We start from the raw sequence: 15,079 nt of genomic DNA, 5'->3' as shown, positions 1-15,079 counted from the left end.
CACCCCTGCAACCGCCATCTGCCACCCACCGGCCCAAGAAGCTTCAATCTGAGCTTACATAACACGACATGCTGAACACGAGCTGACAGCTGAGCTTCGCGGAGCCACCAGTCAGTTCCAAGACACGTGTGGCTTTGCACTCGACTCATCGAGGCGGTGCAAGAGGTAATCATGAAATCAAGCCTTTTACTACTAGATGTCGGTTTGAAATCGCATCTGCCTTACCTTAGGTACTCTGGGGTGCATACAAAATGACTCATCGGTAATCATGGCTTCCATGGTGAGATTCTGACCAGCTGAAGCCTCTCTGCTGTTTCCTGGCTATTGTGCCTTTGGCCTTGCATCATTACCCCCAAGGTGTTGCGTCACTGGAGCGGCATGATGCTTAGCCAATATCTTAATAGAGTGTATTTAATGGAGACTAGTGTCGACCAATTCCAAAGGCCGAGCTAGCCCAGATTCTCTACCTTGGGTAGCGTAAAGCCTGCAGTTGCAGCGATGGCTGCGACGACCGGCATGGCCAAATATGTAAAATAAGGTATGCCATGTCGACAACGAACCCACCCTCTACTGTTATCCTCCTCGAACAACCACACACGATAAGGTACTTTGCGGTTCGCCGTCCATTTGCTGCCTGTACCCGGATGCCCAACCAAACCGCCCAGAAAGTTCTGATTGCCCGTCCCAAACCGGAAAGACGCCATTGCTTTAAATCGCACCGCTCGTCCGTGTTATTTTCATCCTGGACCACGTCCTTCTTAAGTCTGCTCTCACTGCTCCTCAACCTCAACCGGGTAAAGGTGAGCGCCGATCATCTTGTTCATCTGGAACATGTCCACCTTAGATTGCTTGAAAATAGCATGCATCTTGTCGTCGCATAGGATTTGTCTCTTGTTTTCCGGATCCTGTAGGTCGTGGCCCTTGATGTGTTCCCAGAGCTTCTTGACAACCTGCGGACGAGAGAGCTTGGGTAAAAGTTAGCATGTTATCAAGGTACCAAACAACATGTCATCTAGAGAGATCATACCTGGGGTTCGCCAAGCAACTCTGACAACGGTTCGCTCAGGTTGAAGGGCTTTTGGAACCCACCACCAGCCTTGCGTTTCGGCGGTTCGCCGCTGTCCTCAACGTCGCTGTCATCAATCTTCTTCGCGCTCTTCTTGCGAGGCGCCTTCTTCTTGGCCGCTTTGCTACCCTTGCTGCTTGCGCCGTTGCCGCCGCGCGTTGTCCGCCCTCTCGCCATCTGATTTTCCTGGGCCTGTAGCTTGGCAGCGAGCTTGGCGTCGGCGTCTTCAGAAGAGTCCTCGCGCTTCTGCCTCTTCCTGACGGGCGCGACGGAAACCTCAATCTCGCCATCAATATCATCGTCGTGGCCGTTGGCTTCGCGCTTCGGGGCGGGGCTTGCGGAGTATGAGTCGGGTGCTGCGTCGTTGGAACCTGAGATCGCATCGAAACGCTCTTCTATCAGCGCCTTGATGGCATCCTGCAAGCATTCGTGTTAGCCCTAGCCTATCGGCAGGTAGCTTTCGGCAGTTGACGGTAGGGTTGTTGGGTATCTTGCCTTTTGAGTAGTCAAATCCTTCCCGCCAAGAGCTTTCTCCAGACCCAAACGGATCTTCTTGCGAGTGATGGTCGTCAAGTCTGCAGTAGCGAGAATGCCGTCAATGATGTGGGTGTAGTTATCCTCATCCTCGGAGCTTACTGCACAGGTCAGTTTAGCGACGGCGTTGTAGGCAACGAAACCCAGAGTGCAGGAACGTACGGGGAAGAGACATGATGCCGCCGGAGTGTATGATGTTCCTGGACCAATCTGTGTAGACAGGATGTCGGGTGTCGATATTCGATCCGGAGCGGCCGATAGTTGCAGGTGCACGGCCGGTTGAAGTTGTCACGCAAGAGTATTTGAAGCACCTGGAGAGGCAGCTGGCCGGTCGATGGTGGAAGAAGACGAGGAGTCGGCGAGAAGAGTTGGCAGGTGGGTTGTTTGGTTGGTCTCGAATCAGAGCATGTCTTTTTGCGATCGGTAGCTTAGCTTGGCATCGGTTGGAAAGGCGCGACGACCATGGAAATTCGACTAGAAGGTGCGATGTGGGACAGCACAATCCACGCCTCTGGCTATATCGCGGCGGAGTGCATCAATGTGCCGACGCACACACGCACACAAGGCTGAAGTGAGGACTCTCTCGGCGGGGCGCGGCTGCCAAGGCGGGAGTCACGAAGGAGAGGTAATGCACCTGGTGAATTCGAAGTAGAAGGTGTCAGTTGGAGAGGCGGGGAGTGGTCTGGAGTTGTGAGAATGGAGCAGCGAGGCTTCGTTCCAAACAACCAGATGCGACGGATGTGCGGTGTCGGTGCAGCGTGCAGAGTGTGGTGCGATCTGTGGCCCGGGCAGGAAAAGGTGAGGCTCACACTTTCCGATGTTTGGTTCTTGTCTGTCGGCACCTTAGCGTGTGGTCTGTTCTGAAGACCGGGTAGCCTGTACGCAGTATCCGTAGTGAGGTGTACTTCGTATGGAGTAAGGGATCCGTAAGGTAGGTACGTCGTAACAGGGGAGAATGAGATACCTTAGCAACCAGACAAAAATCGGCGAATAGAAAGGCCAAATGTGGGTTATGTGTGGCTGAAGGAAAGACGGAAAAAAGCGGTCTTGGGTCCTGTTGTCTTGCAGTCTTGCATTAGACGTTGGCTCGTGCTGCCAGCAGTTCCAGACCGTGACGCCGTGCCAATCACAGTACCGAATTGACTCCCGGCTGATGTTCCTTCGGCAGCCCCACCCCTCACCGGTCGGCTGACAAGCATCACGTGGCTCGGCTTGCACGGCCGGGGGAGGTACGTCTTGAGGTTTTACTCAGTCTTATCTCATTGGATAAGCCACCTTCTATCCTGTATACCTACCTGAGTAGGTACCTTACCTTACCTTAAAGTCTTCATCAGACAGAGCACTTCAGCCTTCGTTGCACTGCACCTTCCAAATTCTGTCTGCCATTTCTTGGGATTGCGATTTCGTTCCATCAAAGCTTGTCTTTTCATTACATAGAACACTACGGCAGTTTCGATCCAGAATCTGGATATTTGCCTCATTCATGTCGTGCTGTGAGCTATCATTCTTATATCTGAGGTTTCAGTGTCTCAGGCACTCAGAAATCTAAAGCGAAACTCGAGCCACTAATCAATCTCCACTGTGTAATCGTGATGCAAACTCGCTACCACTTCATATTCAAATATATCAGAACTCTCCTCGATATACCTTACTAAGGATGCTATACGCCGGCTTCGATCGCCTGTCAGCACCTTGTTAACACAGCGGGACCTGTCTCGGTGTGCTGACCAATCAGAGGACTGAGATTAGCTCGGTGAGAGTCCAGAGTGGTTCCTAAATCGGCAAAGGCGCACTCCACCATTCTAAGTTAGCTTCGGGCCAATGAAGACTCCGACGGTCACAACTGGACCATCTTCTGCAGAACATCAGTCTATCTCTTGCGCTTGTGTCTAGCCGTTTAATTGGTGACGTCGGTCTTCGTGGTCACACTTTCCTTACTCTGTATTCTAATTCCAGTCAAAACTTCTGCCCTGCATCGTCTAGATCACCTCGTTTATTCTTGCTTCAAGATTGCTCCAAGGGAGAGAAGCCGAGATGCTCAATCCCTTCAGTATCTTCACGCAGGCCTTTCCGCCGCGGCCGCAATTCACGGAGAAGGACATTCCCGATCTCTCTGGCAGGGTCGGTGTCTCGCGTAATACAATCAACATGAGTCGCTGTATACTTACACGTCGCAGGTCTGCATCGTAACAGGAGCAAACACTGGTGTTGGCAAGGAGGTCGCACAGATTCTGTACTCCAAGAACGCCACCGTCTACGCTACCTCCCGTTCTGAAGAGAAAGGCCGTTCTGCCATCGCTGCTATCAAGGACGCGGTGCCTGATTCCACCGGAAAGCTGGATCTCCTCACTCTGGATCTGGCCGACCTTACCACCATCAAACCCGCAGCAGACATTTTCCTGGCCAAGGAGACACAGCTGCATCTTCTCATCAACAATGCCGGCGTCATGATGCCGCCTCAGGGGAGCAAGACAGCCCAGGGGTACGAACTGCAGCTGGGAACAAATTGCGTCGGCCCGTTCCTCTTCACCAAGCTGCTCACGCCAACTCTGGTACGAACGGCCAAGACAGCACCCAAAGACAGCTGTCGCGTTGTCTGGGTTTCGAGCTCAGCCGCAGAGGTGCTGTCGCCGAACCCCGCCATCGAGATTGATAACCTCGACTACAGCAGGGACAGAATCAAGGAGTTCAAATACGGCATCAGCAAGGCCGGCAACTACTTCCATTCCACTGAATTCGCCAAGCGACACAAAGCCGACGGCGTCATCAGTCTCGTAAGTCTTGGCACAACTCAGGCGGAGTTCATGTGGAATGGGCAACTAACTGTGCAAAGGCCTTGAATCCGGGAAACCTTTCATCAGAGCTGGATCGCCACATCACGGCGCTGATCCCGACGTTATTCAGAAGAGCTACCACGTATCCGGCTATCAACGGTGCCTATACTGAGTTGTTTGCAGCGCTATCTCCCGACGTGACTATTGAGAAGACGGGCGATTGGGGTGAGTTTGACCTTGTCTATTGACTTTCATGAGTTGCTGACTGGATGTCTCCTAGTTGTTCCATGGGGTCGGTTTTATGCCATTCGGGATGATCTCGTTCAGGGCTCCAAGTCACGCGAAGATGGTGGCACAGGTCTCGCCGAAGACTTTTGGAAATGGACTGAGGAGCAGGTAGCAAAGTACCTCTAATGTACGAGCGAGTTCAACCATCTAGACCATTTGTTCCCACAAAGACCAGCATTTACAGTGAAGTCAAGATATATTTAAGTGAGTCACTAGTTCACTTTCACAGTTCATACATCATGAAAGTGGGCAGCTGTGGTATCGTACACTGAAGAATATATTCAGAACTAAGTCCAATAGGCACAGTGACAAGTCTTATATGCAAAAAAGATATGTACATCAGAAGTGTTTCTTTTCCACGCCTCGGAGTCCAAAGGAACATCCAAGCGTTCTCATCCTCCTCAAGCCACAGTCAACGACAGAGACGCTTAGTTGCGCTTGGCGTGGTTGCGGCGGCGGCGACGACGGCAAGCGGGCTTGGCGCTAGCAGAGGCAGCCGGGGCAGAGCTGGTGGTGGCAGCAGCGGGAGTAGTGGCAGCGGGAGCGGAGGGCTCCTCAGAGACAACGGGAGCTGCGGAGGAGACGGGAGTCGCGACGGGAGCAGAAGAGGAAGCGGGGTCAGACTCGACAGGGGCGGCGGAGGAGACGGGGGCAGCGCTGGTAGTGGGGACGGCGGTGGTGGTGGGAGCTGCGGTGGTAGGGGCGGCAGCAGCGGGAGCGGAGGAGACAGCAGCCGAGGTAGCAGCGGGAGCGGCAGAGGAAGCAGGGGCGGAGGAGCCAGCGTCGGAAGATCCAGAGCCAACGGCCTTGGTGATGTCGCCGTCCTCAATGTAGACTCCGGAGAAGTAGAAGTCCTCAGTCTCATCGGCGTAGCCGTCACGGGGAAGCTCGAGGACACCGACGTGCCAGTCGGCACCGTTGCTGGAGGCAGAGGCAGTGACGGGGGCGACGACCTGGGTCAGGGCCTCGGCGCCGGTGGAGTGCCAGAAGCCGACGGAGCCGCCGTCAAAGTCGATCTCGTAGGCAACGTTGTGCCAGACGTCAGCGTCCCAGTTGACGCTCCACTCGGTCTTGCCGCCGACGACCCAGCGGAGTAGGGGATCCTCGGTGCCGGTAGCGCCGCTCTGCCAGCCAGACTTCATCTCGACAAAGTGGCTCTCGAAGAAGGCGATCTGGTGCTCCTTGTTCAGGGACGGGGCGTTGGTGTCACTGCGCTTCAGGGAGAAGTGGTAGAAGAGCTTGCCCTTGCCGATGGCGGCGGTGGTCTGGGGGATCAGCTCGGTACGGCGCATGGTCTGGCCGTTCCAGAAGGAGGTGCTGGTCAGAGAGATCTTGGCACCCTGCTTGGAGCCCGTGTCGGCAGGGTTCTTGAAGTCCGAGGAGAGGTTAACGTAGTCTGTGGTGGCGCCGGAACCGTGGATGTAGTATTGGTAGGGGCCGACCTGGCTGCTCCAGGACCACTTGTCGAGGTCAGTAGCAGCGGTCATGTCGTTGAAGCGACCATCCCAAAGGATCTCGCACTGGGCGCGGGTGGCCAGCAGAGCCGCGCTGGCGATGCTCCATGTGAACTTCATTTTTGCGGATTGGTGTGGTTGGTTTGGGAGTTTTTGGGTGTATAAATGAGCGTGTGTATGCCTGAACCGACCGGGCGGCTTGGAGAAAGCTTGAATGCAAGGGTTTGAACGAATGGAATGTTTCGAAAAGAAAGAGAGGACGCAGGTCGCAGCAATCGATGCCTTGGCCTTGCTTCAGGAAGTTCAATGTACGGTAGAGAATGTAGCTAAGCTCAAATGAATCGAGGCATGGCGGCACGCGATGGCAGACCAGCTCTTTTATGTAGGTCTCCTTTGGCTTCCTGCTCTTCACCCCTTGGGACGAACTTGCAATCCATCCTCGCTCCGTGGTTCCTGGAAAGGAGATGACCCCGCAGGTTTAGCTGCGAGGAATAGAGTAGAAGGCTCCTTTGGGGAAATGGGCCTTGCAGAAGCACCTTGTTTCACGGCAAGGTTTCCCGGTTCAGCGGATTCATTTTGCAAGCGTCTGTCAAGCGAGGCCTATAAGTGGAATTAGATTGCGGAGTTGTCCCTGACTTCAGGTGAGGCCATGGTTGATGAGGCCACGCCATATCCGTACATGTGCGGCCTGCAGGTCCCAGGACTCCCAAGTAGCGGCGGCAAGGAAAGGCATAGCAACTTAGCAACTGAGCAGCTAGCTAGAAGAGCCAAGAGACAGAGACTGCAGGATTCCGCAGCGAAAGGAGTCATGGAAAGGCCAGGGCCTGGGCTCGGGTGGGAGAAGCGGACCAACACAGCCAGAGAGAAATGAACAGGGCGCTGGGTGGGCGCTTGATGTTAATCAAGTCGAGCCCACATCTTGTTTGCATCTTGTATGGATGACGATGCAGGGGGTGCTAAAAAGACGTTGTCGTCGTGGGAGAGCCGCCCAGGTGCGAAGCTTCTGCTGGTGGGAAATTTGCACACGGGGCACGGGGTGGGTCCACTAGACCGGATCGGGGCCGCCTCCAAACAAGCAAGCCGCAAGCGCCCCTTTTCGGCACAACCGGGAATACCCTTCTTTGGGCCTACGCCGTGCAATATTCACCCAATATTCAAGCACCCAAGTTCATCCCAAAAACTCAATTTGAAAGGCCGTCACGTCGCCTGTCAAGCTTCAGCCTTCAACCCTCCACCGGCTGCCACTGTCAGGTTGTGGGCGACGGCATGGCGGTGGGAAGGGCGTTATATGACGTGATGTGTTATACCCGAAATAACGTTCTTCTGCTCGGCTATCGCTCACCTTGTTAAGTATAATAGGCCCCAAAGCCTAAGAGCCTATTAATCATGTTAAGAAGTACGGATAAGGCGGGAGATCTCCCGAGACAGGCATGCATACCCGGGCCCGAGCCTCCGGATCATCCACAAGTCGCCCCGGCTAGAAGGTCGGGGCTTCAACGAATATGCGAGACAAGCCACAACATTCATGATTGTTGTATTCATTGATGGGATGAAGAGGCTGTCGCCATTGACTTCATCCATTGTTTCTGTTCTCCGAATTCTTACAGCAGAAGCTATCGCATCTTTCTCCCTGGCTTACCAAAAGCCCACCATGTTGTCTGTAGTTCTGCCTCTTCATGACCGAAGGTACTCGCAAACACTTTTGCCCCAACGCGACGCCCCCTTGTATACCCACATGCCAGTCGCATTACCCTTCTTCAGGCCTTCTATAGCATCCGCGAGCACAAGCCCGAACCCCTCCTTCTTCACCTCTTCTATGGGGGTGAGGTACGTCTTGAAAGAGAACATGATTGCTCCCGTCTTTGGAAGTCTGGTCAAGGTCTGTAGTTCTTGGCGCAAACGAGCCTAGCTGGTGTAAGTAAATGATAGGCGACACACACAACGTTCGAGACGATTGGTCTCACCTTTGTAATATCGACATCCTCATCCTCTTCCGTCTGGTCACCCTCATAGATGTGCAAGTTGCCTGGGCTGAAGAGGTTCTCATGGGTTGACACAGACCACTGTAGCATTCATCAGCCGAAAGCTTTAACCTCCAGGGACACGTTGACTCACGTTCATCCGCTTGAAGCTCTTCCCAACTTGCAATCGACAGAAGAGACGCTCCATGCTCGCGCCAATCTTGTCGTAGGATGGCACCGGCGTGTGAATATCCTTCATCAGCTTCCCTAGCTTGCCGGAGGGATCGAATCCAGCAGGATGGCAGCAGACGAACGCCACAGCACGATGACCCGCTGGTGTCTCAACCAGCAAAAAGATGTCGTCTTCCACGGTCTCTCCAAGAGCTTTGAGCGCAACCAGGGGGTCCTCTGGCGGCGTGAGGGGTAATGATGTCTTGGTAACGTGGTTGTGGAACTTAGTCTTGTCCTCGGATAACGAGAACATGGTTGGGTACCGCTTTGGCAGATACTCTGACAGCAAATACGTCCAGGTTTCGTGGAGAGCAGGTATACCTTCAGGCACAGCCCCCGCTACCGTTGACACATGCTTTTCCAGGAGTTGACGACGCTCGGTCACTCGGTCGAGGTAGTTGTTATCTATTATGATGAGGTCTTCAGGCGGGCTCGCTTGGATAGCTAACGTGATACTTTGTTAGAATGCGAATACAAGAAGGGTTACTTTTGCGAGGTTTGTAGTACCCATGGTGATGTGATAGACTGGCTTGAATGGCCGGTGCTTGGCAGGATCGATATTCTGCCAGTCAAAATCTTTCAGGGGCGTTATATCAGTCTTTTCATCTGACTTCTCCTGCGAGCTGGTCGCCGCAAGCTTTGCCTCCATAAAGTTAGATATCTCCGTCGGTTCTCTCAAAAGATAAGAAGGCACACCTTTGTGGCATATCGCCACTTCCATCTCCATGCGGAGAATAGCAGTACAGCTACAGCCAAAGCTGGGATGAGGAACATATTGGCGTTACGGAATGATGTGAGATGGGAAGCCTAGAATAGAAGATATTTGAAGAACTATAAGATCGGATGAGTTGAACCGTTTCAGCCCAGAAATGACCTGGTGACGTGACTCAGGATAACAGCCAACTTATAAGGCGAGGATCCCTGATACAAGTCGAGGAGCCAAGAGTAGACCGTTATCGGCCCAGACAGCCGGGCAGCACACCAAGTCTGCGCTAGTAATCTAGACTTCCCGAGTTGTGGGATCCCACCCAAGGCCACGATACCTCTTTTAGGCAATAGATTGAGACCACTGGCAATCGCCTGACCTCGATTGGCCCTGCCAATGAGATTCACCACATTTGGGCAGTAAAAAGAGAGACCGTTCCACATTGTCCAAGTCTGCACTCATGCATCGGACCCAGCGTAATTAGCGTATCAAGCATAGAGCGTGGCATTCGACCACGCAGTAGATCTCCCGCCTGGAATATTGATTTGATCCCGAGGCTTCCCCGCAAACGGTACTGGCAACCCACAGAACGACTCAAATGCATCTTATGATGTCGTGTTGTAGTCCCGCGATGTCAGCTTTTTGATCACATTGTACGTAATCCAACTTGAACACCACAATGCTTCAGCCGCCGGCCGGCTCAGCCTTCCTCCTTCAGCTTGTTTCCGGAGAGGGGAAATATCCTTGACTGCAGCATATAAACGCCACGTAAACATGCAATTCCAGGTCCAAACCGATGAATTCACTATTAGATGTCTCAAGGAGACATGATGATGAGAGATGATGTAGCTAGCTCCACGCTCTTCTCTCATTGAGCACTAGGATAGCTCACAACATGTCTCTATGCGATCAAGGATTCAACAGAGCCTCACCCAGAAAAGGCAGAAAGTGAATCTATGTGACAAATTCCTCACTACCAGTATTGATGGGCTCGTCAAGCTCCTGCTCAAGATAAAGCAGACAATGAGGGAGTGAGTACGACTTCACCTGGTGACAGTGCATGACTCTACCCCGCAATCAACCTCTACACTACATGCCGACAATCGATAAGAGGAGAGAAACAAGATAAGGGACCCAAGGGTCCCTAGCTTAGTCATGATTCTCCAAGGTGCAATCGAACTCGGAATGCTTCATCAAGGGCTCATAAGTCAGCAGAAGCTTATCTCTTCAGCTACGTAATCACGCAAGCTCTGGCAGGGGTGAGCTCCTCATTCGACTCCACGCTCTCACCATCATCCATGTCATTGACCACTCATATTGCCGAAGTCGCGACCGAAGAGAAGCGATCACTGCCCTGTGTGCCCCTCCAGATACTCCCAAAGCTCATTGTCGCCAGCGATGTCTGCGCTCTGGCTTTGAAACGTCGGCCGATAATCCAGCCGAACCGTCAGTCACCTTCTTCATTGGGCCAAGGGTTGTCCCAAGGAACTCAATCCTCGTAGGGTTGAAGACAATATAATATATCCCTTGCTCCTCGGACTTTTCAAATCTTTGCCTTTCGTAGTTTTTGCTGCAAACAACACCATAACGTTGTTGTCATGAGTTCGGAAAAGAGCGGCATGTTGCCGCCGTACAGCGCAGCGGACCTCCCGCCGCCTTCGGGCCCTCGGCACTCTCACCACCACAAGCGATGGCTACGACCTAGACGCAGCATGAAGCTCATCGTGGGGTGTCTCGCGTTCATTGCCTTTGCTCAATGGAAACAGATCTCGATTCTGCCTTCCCGCGAGCCATCATCTTCCCTGTCTGCGGACCGTCTGCAGCAGGATTTGGCGACTTGCGCCAAGTTGCGACACAAGCCACAGGATCCGATTGGCCTCGGCCGAGAGAAGAACGCTCGTTACGTCGACGGCCAGCGCCCGACACTCATCCGCAATGCTACAATTTGGGTTGGCGAGGCCGTCGAGGGAACATCGCCCGAGGACGCGCGGGCCGGCAAAGGGTACTCGTGGATCACTGCCGACGTTCTCATCGACTACGGTCTGATTCAAAAGGTCGAAGCTGACATCTCTCTCGACTCCCTTCCCAAGGACACCCAGATTTGGGATGCCAAGGGCCGCCAATTAACCAGCGGTATCATTGACATGCACTCTCACGCCGGTGTTGGTGCCCTGCCCGAGCTCGTCGGCAACCAAGATGTGAATGAGATGTCCAACGACATTACTCCCTACGTTCGTTCGATTGATGGACTCAACCCCCTCGACCCACAGATCCAGGTTATCAAATCTGGCGGTGTTACTACCTCGCTAGTCCTGCCGGGCTCTGGTAATAACATGGGAGGCGAGGCCTTTGTCATTAAGCACGCCGTTGGCAAGCCCGATGGCCGGACCGAGCTGTCTGCCGAGGACATGCTGGCTGACCCGGATCGCAACTGGCGGTACATGAAGATGGCATGCGGAGAGAACGCGAAACGCGTGTACGGAAAGGTTGGACACAGCCCATTCTCTCGTCTCGGCGAGAGCTGGGAGTTCCGCCATGCCTTTGAGCAAGCAGCAAAGCTTGTGCAAGAGCAGGATGACTGGTGTGCGGCAGCAGACAAGTTTGGGGTCGAGAGCCAGTCATCCTACTTGCCCCAGGATCTCAAGTGGGAAAGTCTCAGTGCTGCTCTGCGAGGTCAAGTGCACATCAATACCCATTGCTACACAATTCCGGATTTGGAGGCATTTGTCGATCACACCAACGAGTTTAAGTTCCCAGTGCGGGCCTTCCACCACGCCCATCAGACTTTCCTGGTTCCCGAGGTGCGTCTCTCTGGTTTGCTTGTCTCTGATTCTATCACTAACAAGCTTCTGTAGATCTTGAAGCGCGTCTGGGGTGGTCGTCCCCCTGCCTCTGCGCTGTTTGCCGACAACATGTACTACAAGTCCGAGTCGTACATTGGCTCCGAGTACGCTGGCAAGATCCTCTGGGAGAATGGCCTTACCCCCGTGTACGTCAGTGACAACCCGGTCTTGAACGCCCAACATGTCCTCTTCGAGGCCGCCAAGGCGTACAGATACGGCCTTCCCTACCATGCAGCGCTGTCCGGTGTGACATCTGCGCCTGCCGAGTTATTAGGCTTGGGCCAGCGAATTGGCAAGATCAAGCCAGGCTTCGATGCCGACATTGCTGTGTGGGACAGCGATCCTCTCAGCGTTGGCGCCGCACCTGTGCAAGTGTGGATTGATGGAGCTGCCCAGTTCTCTGATCCTTTTGAGCTCAAGAAGCCTCTTGAGGGGCCCATCCATCCGGATCCCAAGCTGGCCAACACTACTGAGGATACCACCGATCTCAAGGAGGTTGTTTTCACTGGCGTTTCTAATGTTTGGCTGTCAGGCGAGGAGGTCAGCACAGCCAATGGCGAGGCGATGAACGTTGTCTTCTCAAACGGCGATATCAAGTGCATTGGCGCCTGCTCTGAGGAGGTTACGGCTGCCAAGTCTTCGTCTAAGAAGGTCATTGACTTGAAGAATGGCCACATCACTGAGTCTTTCACCGCGTTCGGTTCTCTCATTGGCCTCAACGAGATTGACAACGAGGCAGACACAGACAACGGCCGGAACCCCACTGGTTTCAGTCGCGGTCTTGACGGTCTTGTGCTTGACAACAAAAAGCTGCACGTGGCTAAGCGATACGGCGTCACCAAAGCCATCTCGGCGCCCAAGTTCACGGGTGGATTGACGCACTCTGGAACCAGTGTTGGTTTCAACACCGACGCCAAACACTCGCTCGAGAAGGGTGCTGTCTGGGCCGAGGACGTAGCCGTTCATCGTACATTGACTCTCGCTGCGAAGAGGGGTGATAACCCATCAATTTCTGACGCCATTGGCAAACTCCGACACACTCTCTTGGAGGCAGTCGCGACCAATGATACTGCATCGGATCCTTTCTCAGAGGCGGCCTACCTCAAGAAGGTCGTCAACGGAGAGCTGCCCTTGGTCCTGACAGTCCACAGTGCCGATACCATTGTCGCTGCTCTCAGAGTCAAGGCAACGGTTGAAGAGGCGTTGGCTGCAAAGAGTCAGTCATCGGAATCTCCCAAGCTCCGTGTCTCCATTATTGGAGGCGCCGAGTCTCATCTCGTCGCTTCAGAGCTGGCCGCTGCCGGGGTCGGTGTGCTTCTTGCACCTTTCCAGTCATACTCGTATACCTGGGACCAGAGACGTTCGTTGACCGGCGCCCCTCTCACGAACGGTACCGCCATCGATACTCTCATCGACGCTGGTGTCGTCACTGCCATCGGCTTGGAGGAGGATTGGTTGATCCGCGACTTGGGACTGCTTGCCGGCATTGCACAGAAAAACGGAAACGGGCGGCTGAGCGAGAAGAAGGCGCTGGATCTGGTTTCCTCCAACGTCTACAAGATTCTCGGCATTGAAGAGTCGCAGTCGAAGAGCGGCCGCCACTTTGCTGTGTATGAGGGCAACCCGCTTGAGATTGGAGGCAGAATCCGTGCTGTCGGCAGTGGCCGTGACACGGTGTCTGTCTTCGTGTAAACGAGTCGTGGGAGATGTCTAGGCCTACGTTTAAGTCGGGTAGGTTTCGCCGAAACTTGAAAGACCCATTGATGACTCGGAAAGTATTCCGATCCCGGTTCCGAACCGCGCGGGGAAGACAGTAATCCAATACATGATCAAAGTGCATGGCGGCTCACTTGAAATATGATAGTGATATTGCAAATGTTCACATTCTAAGCACATTAGATCCAGCTGAATCAGCTCTAGCCGTCCTGATTTGCCGCAGGGTCGTGGCGCTGGTTCCTTTGACGTTGTGATCCCGCGCGGGTATTACCAATCTGATCCCGGACGGTGACGATCCCGGCGTATCACCCTTTGACCAATAAGAAAGAACCAGAGCGAAGCCAACTAAACGGATACCATTGCTATTTGAGCTTCCTGGTCCCCCACCATCCGTTGGGTTAGTAAGGGTCTAAATAGGCAGATGAACAGCATCGAATGACAACAGTAACAAGAACTCTGTCTTACTTGACCAGAACTCTACGATTTCGGAAAATCAACTGGAAAAACAAACGAAATTTCAGAACATCATCATCCACAATGACACGCGCTGCAGCAATTTGCGTTGCGCACGGCGGAGGTATGCTGAGCTCGCTTGAAGGCACAAGAAAGCTCCATCGCTGACTTACACATCTTAGGTCCTATGCCTGTTCTTGGTGACCCTGGCCATGCTTCCATCACCGCATCACTCCAGAAGCGCGTGCCCAAGATTCTGAAGCTCAACACACCGGACGCGCCGAGAGCTATTGTGGTCGTAACGGCACATTGGTCAGAAGGCGCACCAACCATCTCATCAGGGGATCGCCATGACCTGTACTACGACTATGGCGGCTTCCCGCGGGAGGCATACTCACTCAAATATCCCGCCCCGGGATCGCCAAGTATCGCAAACGAGTTGAAGCAAGCTCTCGAGAAGGAGGGTCTCTCACCGGTAATGAACTCACGTCGTGGTAAGTGGGAGCAATGGCACGGACGCGGCAGTAGACCTAGATTAACGTTCATCTCAGGTTGGGATCATGGCGTCTTCATTCCACTCCTTCTCATTCACCCCGTCGCCGACATTCCAGTCATTCAGCTTTCAGTCCTGGCTTCCGAGGACCCCGAGGAGCACTTCCGCATGGGTCGTGCCCTTTCAGCCTTGCGCGACACCAACGTCGCCGTCGTTGGCTCAGGTTTTGCTTCGCTTCACAACATGGGAAAGCTGCGGTCACTCATGATGGGAGATCCGTCAACGGCAAAGAAGATCGGGACGCAGGTCAACGAGTGGAACAAGGAGTTAACAGACGCCGCACTCCTAGAGAAGCGGGAAGACCGTATCAAGGCGCTGTCTAACTGGCGCAAGTTCTCTCACAGTTACGACATGCACCCTCGCTACGGCGCGGAGCACTTCATGCCTCTGTTGGTATGCGCGGGTGCTGCTGACGACGAGGTTGGCCGGGAGTACAATGACGACTTCCTCGGCACGGATATCAAGACATACTATTGGGGAGATGTACGTGTCTGATTATT

General features: G+C 53.7%; 7 protein-coding genes across 7 annotated transcripts; 4 read left to right on the top strand and 3 right to left on the bottom strand.

Annotated features, from left to right (window-relative positions):
- Positions 1-471: 471 nt before the first annotated feature.
- BDP55DRAFT_414427 (SWIB/MDM2 domain-containing protein) lies at positions 472-2,021 on the bottom strand. Its single transcript, XM_060567400.1, has 4 exons — positions 1,763-2,021; positions 1,562-1,701; positions 1,028-1,483; positions 472-965 (listed from the first exon to the last, which is right to left on the bottom strand). The coding sequence occupies exons 1-4, from the start codon at positions 1,773-1,775 to the stop codon at positions 771-773; spliced, it is 804 nt and encodes a 267-aa protein (XP_060422741.1). The 5' UTR covers positions 1,776-2,021; the 3' UTR covers positions 472-770.
- A 1,613-nt stretch (positions 2,022-3,634) lies between these two features.
- On the top strand, positions 3,635-4,788 carry BDP55DRAFT_638275 (short-chain dehydrogenase; the record flags this gene model as incomplete). Its single annotated transcript, XM_060573092.1, has 4 exons — positions 3,635-3,721; positions 3,778-4,374; positions 4,434-4,599; positions 4,655-4,788. The coding sequence occupies 4 exons, from the start codon at positions 3,635-3,637 to the stop codon at positions 4,786-4,788; spliced, it is 984 nt and encodes a 327-aa protein (XP_060422740.1).
- A 302-nt stretch (positions 4,789-5,090) lies between these two features.
- Positions 5,091-6,236, bottom strand: BDP55DRAFT_566041 (uncharacterized protein; the record flags this gene model as incomplete). Its single annotated transcript, XM_060570474.1, has 1 exon — positions 5,091-6,236. One exon carries the CDS (start codon positions 6,234-6,236, stop codon positions 5,091-5,093), a length of 1,146 nt encoding a protein of 381 aa, XP_060422739.1.
- A 121-nt stretch (positions 6,237-6,357) lies between these two features.
- BDP55DRAFT_414325 (uncharacterized protein) lies at positions 6,358-6,827 on the top strand. The gene has a single exon (XM_060567397.1). It carries the CDS (start codon positions 6,478-6,480, stop codon positions 6,730-6,732), a length of 255 nt encoding a protein of 84 aa, XP_060422738.1. The 5' UTR covers positions 6,358-6,477; the 3' UTR covers positions 6,733-6,827.
- Positions 6,828-8,000: 1,173 nt separating this feature from the next.
- BDP55DRAFT_683966 (uncharacterized protein) lies at positions 8,001-9,374 on the bottom strand. The gene is made up of 3 exons (XM_060576373.1): positions 9,005-9,374; positions 8,816-8,951; positions 8,001-8,752 (listed from the first exon to the last, which is right to left on the bottom strand). The coding sequence occupies exons 1-3, from the start codon at positions 9,080-9,082 to the stop codon at positions 8,205-8,207; spliced, it is 762 nt and encodes a 253-aa protein (XP_060422737.1). The 5' UTR covers positions 9,083-9,374; the 3' UTR covers positions 8,001-8,204.
- An 842-nt stretch (positions 9,375-10,216) lies between these two features.
- Positions 10,217-13,930, top strand: BDP55DRAFT_683962 (amidohydrolase). Its single transcript, XM_060576372.1, has 2 exons — positions 10,217-11,815; positions 11,870-13,930. The coding sequence occupies exons 1-2, from the start codon at positions 10,613-10,615 to the stop codon at positions 13,547-13,549; spliced, it is 2,883 nt and encodes a 960-aa protein (XP_060422736.1). The 5' UTR covers positions 10,217-10,612; the 3' UTR covers positions 13,550-13,930.
- Positions 13,931-14,110: 180 nt separating this feature from the next.
- BDP55DRAFT_566043 (Extradiol ring-cleavage dioxygenase, class III enzyme, subunit B) lies at positions 14,111-15,074 on the top strand (the record flags this gene model as incomplete). The annotated part of the gene is made up of 3 exons (XM_060570475.1): positions 14,111-14,150; positions 14,209-14,520; positions 14,578-15,074. The coding sequence occupies 3 exons, from the start codon at positions 14,111-14,113 to the stop codon at positions 15,072-15,074; spliced, it is 849 nt and encodes a 282-aa protein (XP_060422735.1).
- Between the last annotated feature and the right edge of the window lie 5 nt (positions 15,075-15,079).

This window comes from Colletotrichum godetiae (assembly GCF_030913485.1).
Source record: "Colletotrichum godetiae strain CBS 193.32 chromosome Unknown BDP55scaffold_81, whole genome shotgun sequence".
NCBI classification, from domain to species: Eukaryota; Fungi; Ascomycota; class Sordariomycetes; order Glomerellales; family Glomerellaceae; genus Colletotrichum; species Colletotrichum godetiae.
This window is presented reverse-complemented; position numbering and strand designations above follow the sequence as displayed.

What these genes read in the sequence shown, in the direction of transcription:
- BDP55DRAFT_414427 (XM_060567400.1), bottom strand. An exon ending in AGGATTTGACTACTCAAAAG is followed by an intron (nt 1,484 to 1,561) that starts GCAAGATACCCA and finishes GAATGCTTGCAG; the next exon opens with GATGCCATCAAGGCGCTGAT. An exon ending in AGTTGCTTGGCGAACCCCAG is followed by an intron (nt 966 to 1,027) that starts GTATGATCTCTC and finishes CTTTTACCCAAG; the next exon opens with CTCTCTCGTCCGCAGGTTGT.
- BDP55DRAFT_414325 (XM_060567397.1), top strand. Translation starts at nt 6,478, where the DNA reads ATGGCAGACCAGCTCTTTTATGTAGGTCTCCTTTGGCTTCCTGCTCTT.
- BDP55DRAFT_683966 (XM_060576373.1), bottom strand. Translation starts at nt 9,082, where the DNA reads ATGTTCCTCATCCCAGCTTTGGCTGTAGCTGTACTGCTATTCTCCGCA. An exon ending in AGTGGCGATATGCCACAAAG is followed by an intron (nt 8,952 to 9,004) that starts GTGTGCCTTCTT and finishes AACTTTATGGAG; the next exon opens with GCAAAGCTTGCGGCGACCAG. An exon ending in AGTCTATCACATCACCATGG is followed by an intron (nt 8,753 to 8,815) that starts GTACTACAAACC and finishes GTATCACGTTAG; the next exon opens with CTATCCAAGCGAGCCCGCCT.
- BDP55DRAFT_683962 (XM_060576372.1), top strand. Translation starts at nt 10,613, where the DNA reads ATGAGTTCGGAAAAGAGCGGCATGTTGCCGCCGTACAGCGCAGCGGAC. An exon ending in AGACTTTCCTGGTTCCCGAG is followed by an intron (nt 11,816 to 11,869) that starts GTGCGTCTCTCT and finishes AAGCTTCTGTAG; the next exon opens with ATCTTGAAGCGCGTCTGGGG.